The sequence below is a fragment of the Panulirus ornatus genome, chromosome 1, assembly GCF_036320965.1.
Source record: "Panulirus ornatus isolate Po-2019 chromosome 1, ASM3632096v1, whole genome shotgun sequence".
Classification (NCBI taxonomy): domain Eukaryota; kingdom Metazoa; phylum Arthropoda; class Malacostraca; order Decapoda; family Palinuridae; genus Panulirus; species Panulirus ornatus.
This window is the reverse complement of record NC_092224.1, coordinates 23,621,665-23,638,124: the sequence shown is the minus strand read 5'-3', so window position 1 is coordinate 23,638,124 and position 16,460 is coordinate 23,621,665. Positions and strand designations below refer to the sequence as shown.

At 41.8% G+C, this 16,460-nt stretch overlaps 1 protein-coding gene across 4 annotated transcripts in view; it reads left to right on the top strand.

The window, feature by feature from the left end:
• Positions 1–16,460, top strand: part of Ire1 (serine/threonine-protein kinase/endoribonuclease Ire1) — a 119,913-nt gene that overhangs the window by 52,910 nt on the left and 50,543 nt on the right. For all 4 annotated transcript variants that reach the window (XM_071688978.1, XM_071688891.1, XM_071689169.1 and 1 more), the window contains exons 9-10: positions 1,827–2,006; positions 9,664–9,842. In XM_071688978.1, the coding sequence (XP_071545079.1) occupies positions 1,827–2,006; positions 9,664–9,842 (359 nt within the window). The remainder of the gene's footprint in view (positions 1–1,826; positions 2,007–9,663; positions 9,843–16,460) is intronic.

Sequence of the window (16,460 nt, the reverse complement as noted above, 5' to 3'; positions counted from 1 at the left end):
ATTATTCTGTATACTAAAGGAAAAAGACAAACAAAATAACATAGAAATGCTTGATAATTACAGCTCCATGTGGAATTTGTGGTTGATATTCACTGATAATTTTTGCCATTCCAGGCAGTAGAGAGGCTACTGCAGTGATCATACTTTGTTCCAGGTTTACATTTAGTTTGTTTATCTGTTTTGACTTGATAATACTCATTTGGAAGAAATGCTTCACAAAGGTAGGTAGACCCAAAGGGCAGGTTTTTCAAAGCCTTCTTTCCAAGGTCAGGGGGCTCCTTCTTTACACAGCTCCAAAACCATGAGAGGGTTGAGCTTACACATATCAATTTGAGGCCACAGTCTGAACACACTCCTAACAGTGCTTCCTGAAGGCAGATAGGAAGCTTCTTCATATTATTTTCAGATAGGAGGAACGGATTTCTAACCCAATCCAGCTGTACAGATGTGTCATATATGTCTGGAAAGTGAGATTTAAAAGCACAGATATGGTTGGTCAAATGTTCCACAGTTATTGAAAAAATGAGCATTTGACAGGAAAACACATAAAATCTCCCCCTGAGCATATCTTCTTCCACAATTCTATTTTCTTTTGAAAACCACCAACTTTATCACATAAGTTGTGAATGTTTTCTATCATTGCCTTGCAAAGACAAATTTAACTCATTCACTTTGCTGCATATGTCTACAAGATATGCCAGTTGTGCAAGCCAAGTAGTATTTTTAAAAAATGTGGCAAAGGGAGATCCATGTTCTTGTAGAATGGAGCCTATCTCATCTCGCAACTCAAATAACCTTGCAAGTACCCTCCCTATTGACAGCCAGCACATCGATATGTGCAGTAATATCTATGTGTGCTCAGACCCTATGTTTTCACAGCCTGTGATACAGGCAAGCATTAAGTAGCCCTTGAGCTTTGTTTTACTTAGAGCCAGAACATTTAGGTTTTTAACTCAAGTACACTATCTATGTCTCCTCACTTCTCATCTTGTTTACTTCCACAGACATATAGACACCCTAATCTGAGCCTTCAAAGAGGATGAGCACTCCTTGCACTCCCTACTTGGCTCCATCATCTGTTCCATCTTTTTTTAGAAGATGGTTATCATTTTATTTTCTCCATCACAAAAATTGATAACCTGTTTCAAAAATATGCAGAAAGAAGTCTGGAGTAAGGAACTACTTGTAGAAGAAAGGACAATTGTAGAAAAAATAAAAGAATAACACAATGAAATGGAAAATATGACCTTTGTAAGGAAAAAGATGTAGTATGAGAATATGGGTCATATCATAAAGTGGAGTAACAAGTCATAGGTATCCATGATTAAGTAATCTATCAATATCTTATATTCATTAACTGTCGGTCACATATGTATGCATGTATTATGAAAATGCACCTGAGCAAACACTAACATTTTCAGAGGAACTGTGCTTCTTACCTTTTAATCCTTTTTCCAATTTATGTATTTTATTATATAGTCCATAATGCCTTCGGCATCACTGTTGATGTGAAGTTGGTGTATGATATATTTTTTCTTGTTAAGTGGTATAGCAACCTCTTGATCGAGATTTCAGTTTATTTGTGGCATTGAAATCACTGTTTTAAAGTACATGCACTAAAGGAGCACTATTTTTTCCCATCCCTCTCTTTGACCCACTTTCTTAAGCCCTCATTTATGGGAGCTGCTTTACCATATTTAGGAAAAATCTTTAGTGATATGCTTTAGAATAGGATGAATTTGATGCTGGTTAAGACTTGATACATATTATAATGTAAGATGAGGTAATAACAACAACAAAATTGTAAATTTCCTTTGATATTTCAGGCTACTATGAGATCCCTGAGAAAATGAAGGCTGATTTAGTTAAAGCAAGTCCGGAGGATGTAGCAAAGATAACTGACCATGTACGTCTTGGCATCACTCATGAAAAGAATAACAGCCAGTCAACAAGTCCTCAAAAAAGTATTGTTAACCACTCTGAAGATGATGATACCATAATATGGGGTTTGTATTTTATGGATTTCATATTTGATAGAGTCAGTTGTTGTTCGCTGATGATACAGCGCTGGTGGCTGATTCATGTGAGACACTGCAGAAGCTGGTGACTGAGTTTGGTAAAGTGTGTGAAAGAAGAAAGTTAAGAGTAAATGTGAATAAGAGCAAGGTTATTAGGTACAGTTGGGTTGAGGGTCAAGTAAATTGGGAGGTGAGTTTGAATGGAGAAAAACTGGAGGAAGTGAAGTGTTTTAGATATCTGGGAGTGGATCTGGCAGCGGATGGAACCATGGAAGCGGAAGTGGATCATAGGGTGGGGGAGGGGGCGAAAGTTCTAGGAGCCTTGAAGAATGTGTGTAAGTCGAGAACATTATCTCGGAAAGCAAAAATGGGTATGTTTGAAGGAATAGTGGTTCCAACAATGTTGTATGGTTGCGAGGCGTGGGCTATGGATAGAGTTGTGCGCAGGAGGATGGATGTGCTGGAAATGAGATGTTTGAGGACAATGTGCGGTGTGAGGTGGTTTGATCGAGTAAGTAACGTAAGGGTAAGAGAGATGTGTGGAAATAAAAAGAGCGTGGTTGAGAGAGCAGAAGAGGGTGTTTTGAAATGGTTTGGGCACATGGAGAGAATGAGTGAGGAAAGATTGACCAAGAGGATATATGTGTTGGAGGTGGAGGGAACGAGGAGAAGAGGGAGACCAAATTGGAGGTGGAAAGATGGAGTGAAAAAGATTTTGTGTGATCGGGGCCTGAACATGCAGGAGGGTGAAAGGAGGGCAAGGAATAGAGTGAATTGGATCGATGTGGTATACCGGGGTTGACGTGCTGTCAGTGGATTGAATCAAGGCATGTGAAGTGTCTGGGGTAAACCATGGAAAGCTGTGTAGGTATGTATATTTGCGTGTGTGGACGTATGTATATACATGTGTATGGGGGTGGGTTGGGCCATTTCTTTCGTCTGTTTCCTTGCGCTACCTCGCAAACGCGGGAGACAGCGACAAAGCAAAAAAAAAAAAGAATAGAAAAATGATTTATTTTCATGGTAACTCAGACTGCATTGGTGACTGAATTAGATGCTGCCTCTATATACCATTTATCTATATGAACAGTACTTTTCTTCATGTACTGACATTGATATAATCCCCAAAGGAGACATTTCACTTACTGTGTAACCATGTGTAGGCAGTGTGGCAACACCTTTATGTGTATATGTATATAGTTGGAAAGCAGCCATTGACCAGGGCATATTCAGGCCCCAATTGCTCAAAATCTTTTTCACTCCTTCCTTCCACCTCCAATTTGGTCTCCCACTTCTCTTTGTTCCCTCCACCTCTGACACATATATCCTCTTTGTCAATCTTTCCTCCTCACTCATTCTCTCCATGTGACCGAACCATTTCAAAACACCCTCTTCTGCTTTCTTAACCACACTCTTTTTATTACCACACATCTCTCTTACCCTTTCATTACTTACTCGATCAAACCACCTCACACCACATATTATCCTCAAGCATCTCATTACCAACACATCCACCCTCCTCTGCACAACTCTATCTATAGCCCACGCCTCGCAACCATATAACATTGAATATGTACGCGTGTGTACTGGTTGGTAAGATTATTTAATGTATGTATGACTCATGGTGAGGTGCCTGAGATTTGGTGGAATGCTTGTATAGTGCCATTGTACAAAGGCAAGGGGGATAAAAGTGAGTGCTCAAATTACAGAGTAAGTTTGTTGAGTATTCCTGGGATATTATATGGGAGGGTATTGATTGAGAGGGTGAAGGCATGTACAGAGCATCAGATTAGGGAAGAGCAGTGTGGTTTCAGAAGTGGTAGGGATGTGTGGATCAGAAAAGCAAATGGATTTGTATGTAGCATTTATGGATCTGGAGAAGGCATATGATAAGAGTTGATAGAGATGCTCTGTGGAAGGTATTAAGAATATATGGTGTGGGAGGCAAGTTGTTAGAAGCAGTGAAAAGTTTTTCTCGAGGATGTAAGGCCTGTGTATGTGTAGGAAGGAAGAGAGGAAAGTGATTGGTTCTCAGTGAATGTTGGTTTGCGGCAGGGGTGTGTGATGTCTGCATGGTTGTTTAATTTGTTTATGGATGGGGTTGTTAGGGAGGTGAATGCAAGAGTTTTGGAGAGAGTGGCAAGTATGCAGTCTGTTGGGGATGAGAGAGCTTGGGAAGTGAGTCAGTTGTTGTTCACTGATGATACAGCGCTGGTAGCTGATTCATGTGAGAAACTACAGAAGCTGGTGACTGAGTTTGGTAAAGTGTGTGAAAGAAGAAAGCTGAGAGTAAATGTGAATAAGAGCAAGGTTATTAGGTACAGTAGGGTTGAGATACAAGTTAATTGGGAGGTAAGTTTGAATGGAGAAAAACTGGAGGAAGTGAAGTGTTTTACATATCTGGGAGTGGATTTAGCAGCGGATGAAACCAGGAAAGCGGAAGTGAATCATAGGGTTGGGGAGGGGGCATAAGTTCTGGGAGCGTTGAAAAATGTGTGGAAGTCGAGAACGTTATCTTGGAAAGCAAAAATGGGTATGTTTGAAGGAATAGTGGTTCCAACAATGTTATATGGTTGAGAGGCGTGGGCTATAGATACAGTTGTGCGGAGGAGGGTGGCTGTGCTGGAAATGAGATGTTTGAGGACAGTATGTGGTGTGAGGTAGTTTGATCCAGTAAGTGATAATAGGGTAAGAGAGATGTGTGGTAATAAAAAGAGTGTGGTTGAGAGAGCAGAAGAGGATGTTTTGAAATGGCTTGGTCACATAGAAAGGATTTTGAGTGATTGGGGCTTGAACATGCAGAAGGGTGAAAGGTGTGCAAGGAATAGAGTGAATTGGAACGATGTAGTATATCGGGGTCGACGTGCTGTCAATGGATTGAACCAGGGCATGTGAAGCATCTGGGGTAAACCATGGAAAGTTTTGTGGGGCGTGGATGTAGAAAGGGAGATGTGGTTTCGGTGCATTATACATGACAGCTATAGACTGAGTGTGAACGAATGTGACCTTAGTTGTCTTTTCCTAGCGCTACCTCGCGCATATACGTGGGGAAGGGGCTATTTTATATGTGGCGGGATGGCGACAGCAATGAATAAGGGCAGACTATGAATTATGTATATATGTACAGCGACAAAGTATGATAGATTAGATAAATATATAAAAATATATTTATTTATTTATTTTGCTTTGTCGCTGTTTCCCGCGTTTGCGAGGTAGCGCAAGGAAACAGACGAAAGAAATGGCCCAACCCACCCCCATACACGTGTATATACATACACGTCCACACACGCAAATATACATACCTATACATCTCAATGTACACATATATATACACACACAGACACATACATATATACCCATGCACACAATTCACACTGTCTGCCTTTATTCATTACCGTCGCCACCTCGCCACACATGGAATACCATCCCCTTCCCCCCTCATGTGTGCGAGGTAGCGCTAGGAAAAGACAACAAAGGCCCCATTCGTTCACACTCAGTAGCACTAGGAAAAGACAACAAAGGCCCCATTCGTTCACACTCAGTCTCTAGCTGTCATGCAATAATGCCCGAAACCACAGCTCCCTTTCCACATCCAGGCCCCACACAACTTTCCATGGTTTACCCCAAACGCTTCACATGCCCTGATTCAATCCACTGACAACACGTCAACCCCAGTATACCACATCGATCCAATTCGCTCTATTCCTTGCCTGCCTTTCACCCTCCTGCATGTTCAGGCCCCGATCACACAAAATCTTTTTCACTCCATCTTTCCACCTCCAATTTGGTCTCCCACTTCTCCTCGTTCCCTCCACCTCCGACACATATATCCTCTTGGTCAATCTTTCCTCACTCATTCTCTCCATGTGCCCAAACCATTTCAAAACACCCTCCTCTGCTCTCTCAACCACGCTCTTTTTATTTCCACACATCCCTCTTACCCTTACGTTACTTACTCAATCAAACCACCTCACACCACACATTGTCCTCAAACATCTCATTTCCAGCACATCCACCCTCCTGCGCACAACTCTATCCATAGCCCACGCCTCGCAACCATACAACATTGTTGGAACCACTATTCCTTCAAACATGCCCATTTTTGCTTTCCGAGATGATGTTCTTGACTTCCACACATTCTTCAAGGCTCCCAGGATTTTTGCCCCCTCCCCCACCCTATGATCCACTTCCGCTTCCATGGTTCCATCCGCTGCCAGATCCACTCCCAGATATCTAAATCACTTTACTTCCTCCAGTTTTTCTCCATTCAAACTTACCTCCCAATTGACTTGACCCTCAACCCTACTGTACCTAATAACCTTGCTCTTATTCACATTTACTCTTAACTTTCTTCTTTCACACACTTTACCAAACTCAGTCACCAGCTTCTACAGTTTCTCACATGAATCAGCCACCAGCGCTGTATCATCAGCGAACAACAACTGACTCACTTCCCAAGCTCTCTCATCCACAACAGACTTCATTTTTGCCCCTCTTTCCAAAACTCTTGCATTCACCTCCCTAACAACCCCATCCATAAACAAATTAAACAACCATGGAGACATCACACACCCCTGTCGCAAACCTACATTCACTGAGAACCAATCACTTTCCTCTCTTCCTTCCTACACATACACAGGCCTTACATCCTCAAGAAAAACTTTTCACTGCTTCTAACAACTTGCCTCCCACACCATATATTCTTAATACCTTCCACAGAGCATCTCCATCAACTCTATCATATGCCTTCTTCAGATCCATAAATGCTACATACAAATCCATTTGCTTTTCTAAGTACTTCTCACATACATTCTTCAAAGCAAACACCTGATCCACACATCCTCTACCACTTCTGAAACCACACTGCACTTCCCCAATCTGATGCTCTGTACATGCCTTCACCCTCTCAATCAATACCCTCCCATATAATTTACCAGGAATACTCAACAAACTTATACCTCTGAAATTTGAGCACTCACTCTTATCCCCTTTGCCTTTGTACAATGGCACTATGCACGCATTCCGCCAATCCTCAGGCACCTCACCATGAGTCATACATGCATTAAATAACCTTACCAACGAGTCAATAATACAGTCACCCCCTTTTTTAATAAATTCCACTGCAATACCATCCAAACCTGCTGCCTTGCCGGCTTTCATCTTCCGCAAAGCTTTTACTACCTCTTCTCTGTTTACCAAATCATTTTCCCTAACCCTCTCACTTTGCACACCACCTCGACCAAAACACCCTATATCTGCCACTCTATCATCAAACACATTCAACAACCCTTCAAAATACTCACTCCATCTCCTTCTCACATCACCACTACTTGTTATCACCTCCCCATTTGCGCCCTTCACTGAAGTTCCCATTTGCTCCCTTGTCTTACGCACTTTATTTACCTCCTTCCAGAACATCTTTTTATTCTCCCTAAAATTTAATGATACTCTCTCACCCCAACTCTCATTTGCCCTCTTTTTCACCTCTTGCACCTTTCTCTTGACCTCCTGTCTCTTTCTTTTATACATCTCCCACTCAATTTCATTTTTTCCCTGCAAAAATCGTCCAAATGCCTCTCTCTTCTCTTTCACTAATAATCTTACTTCTTCATCCCACCACTCACTACCCTTTCTAATCAACCCACCTCCCACTCTTCTCATGCCACAAGCATTTATTTATTTATTTTGCTTTGTCGCTGTCTCCCGCATTAGCGAGGTAGCACAAGGAAGCAGACAAAAGAATGGCCCATCCCACCCACATACACATGTATATACATACACGTCCACACACGCAAATATACATACCTATACATCTCCATGTACCCATATATATACACACACAGACATATACATATATACACATGTACATTATTCATACTGTCTGCCTTTATTTATTCCCATCGCCACCTCACCACACATGGAATAACAACCCCCTCCCCCCCTCATGTGTGCGAGGTAGCGCTAGGAAAAGACAACAAAGGCCTCATTCGTTCACACCCAGTCTCTAGCTGTCATGTAATAATGCACCGAAACCACAGCTCCCTTTCCACATCCAGGCCCCACATATATATATGTCTGTGTATGTGTATGTATACGTATGCATATGTGTATATGTTGATATGCATTTGTATATGTAAATATATCTGCCTGTATGGGTGTTTATGTAAATATATGTGTATATGAGTGGAAGGGCCATTCTTTGTCTGTTTCCTGGTCAGGAAGAAAGGTTTGATAAAGAGAGAAGAGGTAATGAAAGCCAGCAAGACGGCGGGGTTGGATGGTATTGCTGTGGAATTTATTAAGAAAGGGGTTGACTGCTGTTGATTGGTTGGTAAGGATATTCAATGCATGTATGGATCACGATGAAGTGTCTGAGGATTGGTGGAATGCATGCATAGTGCCACCATACAAAGGCAAAGGGTATAAAAGTGAGTGTTCAAATTACGAAGGCATAAGTTTGTTGAATATTCCTGGAAAATCATATGGGAGGGTATTGATTGAGAGGGTAAAGGCATGTACAGAGCATCAGATTGGGGAAAAGCAGTGTGGTTTCAAAAGTGACATAGGTGTTTGCTTTGAAGAATGTATGTGAGAAATACTTACAAAAAGAGATGGATTTGTATGTAGCATTTATGGATCTGGAGAAAACACAGATAGGGTTGATAGAGATGCTTTGTGGAAGGTCGTATGAGTATAAGTTGTGGGAGGTAAGTTGCCAGAAGCAATGTTTTTACCAAGGATGTAAGGTATGTGTACGAGTAGGAAGAAAGGAGAGTGATTGGTTCCCAGTGAATGTCAGTTTATAGCAGGGGCGTGTAATGTCCCCATGGTTATTGAATTTGTTTATGGATGGGGTGGATAGGGAAGTGAATGCATGGGTTTTGGAAAGAGGGGCAAGTATGCAGACTGTTGCGGATGAGGTTTGTGAATCAGTTGTTATTTGCCGATGATCAGCTCTGGTGGCTGATTCGGGTGAGAAACTGCAAAGGTTGGTGACTGACTCTGGAAAAGCATGTGAAAGGAGAAAGTTGAGAGTAAATGTGAATAAAAGTAAGATTATTAGGTTCAGTAAGGATGAGGGAAAAGTTAATTGGGATGCAAGTCTGAATGGAGAAAAATCGGAGGAAGTGAAGTATTTTAGATATCTGGGAGTGGACTTAGCAGTGGATGGAACCATGGAAGCAGGAGTGAGCCACAAGGTGGGGGAGGGGGGAGAAGGTTCTTGGAGCAACGAAGAATGTGTGGAAGGAGAGAATGTAATCTCAGAGAGCAAAAAAGGGTATGTTTGAAGGAATAGTAGTTCCAACAATGTTATATACTTGCAAGGCATGGGCTATGGAGAGGGTAGTATGGAGGAGGGTGGATGTGTTGGAAATGAAACGTTTGAGGACAATATGTGGTGTCAGGTGGTTTGATTGAGTAAGTAATGAAAGGGTAAGACAGATGGAAATCAAAAGTATGGTTGAGAGAGCAGAAGAGGGTGTGTTGAAATGGTTTGGACATATGGAGAGAATGAGTGAGGAAAGACTGATAAAGAGGATATATATGCTTGAGGTGAAGGGAACAAGGAGAACTCCAGGGTTATGCTTGTATGAATTAGATATTATATATAAAGAATGGTGATTATATTTTTTCTTTCCCTCAGATGGAGTGGATCAGGTGAAGAGGATGAATATAAGCTTTGTAACTTCTGGAAGAATACTGAGATGGTGGGGAGCCGTAATGCAAATGGTGTGGCTTTGGCTCTTTGCTGATATTGTCAATTTTCTTATTGTTATCTTTATGATTTGCCTCGGAGGAATTGGAATTATTCTTTATAAACAGGTAAGTACATTCAGTAGTATTGAAGATGACATGAGAAAGGATATGATGACTAGATTGTTTGTTCCTGGCATTACTTCATAACATTGTAGATGGTAATCAGTGGTTGACGGTGCTGTATCCTGTGGAGTGGGGTGGCACCAGAAATGGAGGAAGGCGAGCAAGTATGAATACATACATGTGTGTATACAGATATGTATGTCTGTATATATATATCTGCGCATACAGATGCTCCCTAACTTACGACCTACGTGACTTACGACCATCCATACATATGACCGGAAAAAGATATATTAAATGATTTGAGTAAATGTGAAAATTACAATTAGTCATACATCTACCAGTGCTAATGGCTTTGTGCATATGTTTGTGAATATCAGACGATCCTGAGCTAGAGGAAAAGCCCATAACATATAGATAGATCTGGGAAGAAGCTGAGGAAGATGATCAATTTGGAATTGAAAATGAAGGTAATTACCCAGTATGAACGAGGAGAAAAAGTTAATGTGATTGCACATAATGTATAGTTGTCCCATTCGACAGTCTTCACAATTTTAAAGGACAGAGAAATGATATATGAAGCAGTGAAGGGTTAGGCAAGTATGAAGTCTATGATAATAGCAAAGCAACGACAAGGGCCCATCCATGAAATGGAAAAGTTGTTGATGCTTTGGATGGAAATTCAAATTTAAAAACGTGTACCACTAAGCTTACTAACAATTCAGGCAAAAGTTAGAAGTCTTCTTGAGACTTTGAAGGAGCAAGCGGGCAAGGATTACATAAGAACTTTACAGCAAGTCATGGTTGTTTCAATAGATTAAAAGAAGTTATAGGTTGCACATTGTTCTAGTCACAGGCAAAGCAGGAAATGCTGACAAAGGAGTTGCCAAAAGGTTCATTGAAAGATTGGCTGAAACAATCCGTAGATTAAAGAATCTTAGATATAAAGGTAAGAAGAAACTACAGAATCATATAATAAAGCTGGGTAATAAGAAACGAGATAGTCATGATAGATATCGAGTATGATAAAGGAATGCTGCGCAGGTGTACGAATTCTACATGCCATACTGACATATGTCCAACTTAAGTCCATTTTGAGATACAACTCGAACTCAGACATATGTTGGGGAGCATCTGTATGTGTGTTTATGTATACAGCCATTCCTCGAAATATGTCCGAGCTCTTTTCTGACCAAATGGTCAGATCTCGAAATGGACATGACAAGAGGGAAATACTGTGACGTACACAATGTTGGATATTGTTTGATAGTCACTATTGTATGCACACAGCCATTAGCATTGAAAGACGTATGACCAAATGTAATTTTTATTTTATATTTATTTATTATACTTAGTCGCTGTCTCCCGCGTTAGCAAGGTAGCACAAGGAAACAGATGAAAGAATGGCCCCACCCACCCACATACACATGTATATACATACACATCCACACACGCACATATACAGATATACACATGTACATAATTCATACTGTCTGCCCTTATTCTTGCCCGTTGCCACCCCGCCACACATGAAATGACAACCACCTCCCCCGCATGTGTGCAAGTTAGCACTTGGAAAAGACAACAAGGGCCACATTCGTTCACACTCAGTCTCTAGCTGTCATGTATAATGCACCGAAACCACAGCACCCTTTCCACGTCCAGGCCCCACAGAACTTTCCATGGTTTACCCCAGACGCTTCACATGCCCTGGTTCAATCCATTGACAGCACGTCGACCCCAGTATACCACATCGTTCCAGTTCACTCTATTCCTTGCACGCCTTTCACCCTTCTGTATGTTCAGGCCCCAATCACTCAAAATCCTTTTCACTCCATCTTTCCACCTCCAATTTGGTCACCCACTTCTCCTCGTTCCCTCCACCTCTGACACATATATCCTCTTTGTCAATCTTTCCTCACTGATACTCTCCATGTTGACCAAACCATTTCAAAACACCCTCTTCTGCTCTCTCAACCACACTCTTTTTATTATCACACATCTCTCTTACCCTTTCATTACTTACTCGATCAAACCACCTCAAACCACATTTTTTTTTTTTTTTTTGCCGCTGTCTCCCGCGTTTGCGAGGTAGCGCAAGGAAACAGACGAAAGAAATGGCCCAACCCACCCCCATACACATGTATATACATGCGTCCACACACGCAAATACACATACCTTCACAGCTTTCCATGGTTTACCCCAGACGCTTCACATGCCTTGATTCCATCCACCGACAGCACGTCAACCCCAGTATACCACATCGCTCCAATTCACTCTATTCCTTGCCCTCCTTTCACCCTCCTGCATGTTCAGGCCCCAATCACACAAAATCTTTTTCACTCCATCTTTCCACCTCCAATTTGGTCTCCCTCTTCTCCTCGTTCCCTCCACCTCCGACACATATATCCTCTTGGTCAATCTTTCCTCACTCATTCTCTCCATGTGCCCAAACCATTTCAAAACACCCTCTTCTGCTCTCTCAACCACGCTCTTTTTATTTCCACACATCTCTCTTACCCTTAAGTTACTTACTCGATCAAACCACCTCACACCACACATTGTCCTCAAACATCTCATTTCCAGCACATCTATCCTCCTGCGCACAACTCTATCCATAGCCCACGCCTCGCAACCATACAACATTGTTGGAACCACTATTCCTTCAAACATACCCATTTTTGCTTTCCGAGATAATGTTCTCGACTTCCACACATTCTTCAAGGCTCCCAGAATTTTCGCCCCCTCCCCCACCCTATGATCCACTTCCGCTTCCATGGTTCCATCCGCTGCCAGATCCACTCCCAGATATCTAAAACACTTCACTTCCTCCAGTTTTTCTCCATTCAAACTCACCTCCCAATTGACTTGACCCTCAACCCTACTGTACCTAATAACCTTGCTCTTATTCACATTTACTCTTAACTTTCTTCTTTCACACACTTTACCAAACTCAGTCACCAGCTTCTGCAGTTTCTCACATGAATCAGCCACCAGCGCTGTATCATCAGCGAACAACAACTGACTCACTTCCCAAGCTCTCTCATCCCCAACAGACTGCATACTTGCCCCTCTTTCCAAAACTCTTGCATTCACCTCCCTAACAACCCCATCCATAAACAAATTAAACAACCATGGAGACATCACACACCCCTGCCTCAAACCTACATTCACTGAGAACCAATCACTTTCCTCTCTTCCTACACGTACACATGCCTTACATCCTCGATAAAAACTTTTCTCTGCTTCTAACACCTTGCCTCCCACACCATATATTCTTAGTACCTTCCACAGAGCATCTCTGTCAACTCTATCATATGCCTTCTCCAGATCCATAAATGCTACATACAAATCCATTTGCTTTTCTAATTATTTCTCACATACATTCTTCAAAGCAAACACCTGATCCACACATCCTCTACCACTTCTGAAACCACACTGCTCTTCCCCAATCTGATGCTCTGTACATGCCTTCACCCTCTCAATCAATACCCTCCCATATAATTTACCAGGAATACTCAACAAACCTATACCTCTGTAATTTGAGCACTCACTTTTATCCCCCTTGCCTTTATACAATGGCACTATGCACGCATTCCGCCAATTCTCAGGCACCTCACCATGAATCATACATACATATACTTATATATATCTCTCTTTTTAAACCAGGTATCCCCAATCATCACTCCTTTTTTATTTTTATTATTTTTTTCATTTTTTTTTATTTTGCTTTGTCGCTGTCTCCCGCATTTGCGAGGTAGCACAAGGAAACAGGTGAAAGAAATGGCCCAACCCACCCCCATACACATTTATATACATACACGTCCACATACGCAAATATACATACCCATACATCTCAATGTACACATATATATACACACACAGGCACATACATATATACACATGCACACAATTCACACTGTCTGCCTTTATTCATTCCCATGGTTTCCATGGTTTACCCCAGACACTTCACATACCCTGATTCAATCCATTGACAGCACGTCAACCCCGATATACCACATTGATCCAGTTCACTTTATTCCTTGCCCGCCTTTCACCCTCCTGCATGTTCAGGCCCCGATCACTCAAAATCTTTTTCACTCCATCTTTCCACCTCCAATTTGGTCTCCCACTTCTCCTCGTTCCCTCCACCTCCGACACATATATCCTCTTGGTCAATCTTTCCTCACTCATTCTCTTTATGTGCCCAAACCATTTCAAAACACCCTCTTCTGCTATCTCAACCATGCTCTTTTTATTTATTATTTTTATATTTACATTTTTTAATTCATATTTTTTCCTGTCATATGTACGGATGGTTGTAAGTCGCATAATTCATAAGTATGGGAGAGCTTGTATATATATGTATGTTTTCCTTCATCTATTTCATGGCTCTGCCTTGCTGACGCGGGATACAGCAATCAAGTATTCTTTGAAGAATGTATGTGAGAAATACTTAGAAAAGCAAATGGATTTGTATGTAGCATTTATGGATCTGGAGAAGGCATATGATAGAGTTGATAGAGATGCTCTGTGGAAGGTATTAAGAATATATGGTGTGGGAGGCAAGTTGTTAGAAGCAGTGAAAAGTTTTTATCGAGGATGTAAGGCATGTGTACGTGTAGGAAGAGAGGAGAGTGATTGGTTCTCAGTGAATGTAGGTTTGCGGCAGGGGTGTGTGATGTCTCCATGGTTGTTTAATTTGTTTATGGATGGGGTTGTTAGGGAGGTGAATGAAAGAGTTTTGGAAAGAGGGGCAAGTATGAAGTTTGTTGGGGATGAGAGAGCTTGGGAAGTGAGTCAGTTGTTGTTCGCTGATGATACAGCGCTGGTGGCTGATTCATGTGAGAAACTGCAGAAGCTGGTGACTGAGTTTGGTAAAGTGTGTGAAAGAAGAAAGTTAAGAGTAAATGTGAATAAGAGCAAGGTTATTAGGTACAGTAGGGTTGAGGGTCAAGTCAATTGGGAGGTGAGTTTGAATGGAGAAAAACTGGAGGAAGTGAAGTGTTTTAGATATCTGGGAGTGGATCTGGCAGCGGATGGAACCATGGAAGCGGAAGTGGATCATAGGGTGGGGGAGGGGGCGAAAATTCTGGGAGCCTTGAAGAATGTGTGGAAGTCGAGAACATTATCTCGGAAAGCAAAAGTGGGTATGTTTGAAGAAATAGTGGTACCAACAATGTTGTATGGTTGCGAGGCGTGGGCTATGGATAGAGTTGTGCGCAGGAGGATGGATGTGCTGGAAATGAGATGTTTGAGGACAATGTGTGGTTTGAGGTGGTTTGATCGAGTAAGTAACGTAAGGGTAAGAGAGATGTGTGGAAATAAAAAGAGCGTGGTTGAGAGAGCAGAAGAGGGTGTTTTGAAATGGTTTGGGCACATGGAGAGAATGAGTGAGGAAAGATTGACCAAGAGGATATATGTGTCGGAGGTGGAGGGAACGAGGAGAAGAGGGAGACCAAATTGGAGGTGGAAAGATGGAGTGAAAAAGATTTTGTGTGATCGGGGCCTGAACATGCAGGAGGGTGAAAGGAGGGCAAGGAATAGAGTGAATTGGATCGATGTGGTATACCGGGGTTGACGTGCTGTCAGTGGATTGAATCAGGGCATGTGAAGCGTCTGGGGTAAACCATGGAAAGCTGTGTAGGTATGTATATTTGCGTGTGTGGACGTATGTGTATACATGTGTATGGGGGTGGGTTGGGCCATTTCTTTCATCTGTTTCCTTGCGCTACCTCGCAAACGCGGGAGACAGCAACAAAGCAAAAAAAAAAAAAAAGAAATATTTATTATACTTTGTCGCTGTCTTTCATGTTAGCAAGGTAAGGCAAGGAAACAGACGAAAGAATGTCCCAACCCACCCACATACACATGTATATACATACATGTTCACTTACGCACATATACCCACCTATACATTTCAATGTATACATATATATATACATACACAGACATGTACATATATACACATGTACATAATTCATACTTGCCGCCGTGATTCATTCCCGTCGCCATCGCACCACACATGAAATGACAACCCTTTCCCCCACACGTGTGTGAGGTAGTGCTTGAAAAAGACAACAAAGGCCACATTTGTTTACACTCAGTCTTTCGCTATCATGTATAATGCACCGAAACCACAGCTCCCCTTCCACATCCAGGCCCCACAAAACTTTCCATGGTTATCCCAGACGCTTCACATGCTCTGGTTCAATCGAGTAAGTAATGTAAGGGTAAGAGAGATTTTTTTTTTTTTTTTTTCATACTATTCGCTATTTCCCGCGATAGCGAGGTAGCGTTAAGAACAGAGGACTGGGCCTTTGAGGGAATATCCTCACCTGGCCCTCTTCTCTGTTCCTTCTTTTGGAAAATTAAAAAAAAAAAAAAAAAAAAAAAAAAAAAAAAACTGAGAGGGGAGGATTTCCAGCCCCCCGCTCCCTTCCCTTTTAGTCGCCTTCTACGACACGCAGGGAATACGTGGGAAGTATTCTTTCTCCCCTATCCCCAGGGAGAGATGTGTGGAAATAAAAAGAGTGTGGTTGAGAGAGCAGAAGAGGGTGTTTTGAAATGGTTTGGTCACATGGAGAGAATGAGTGAGGAAAGATTGACCAAGAGGATAT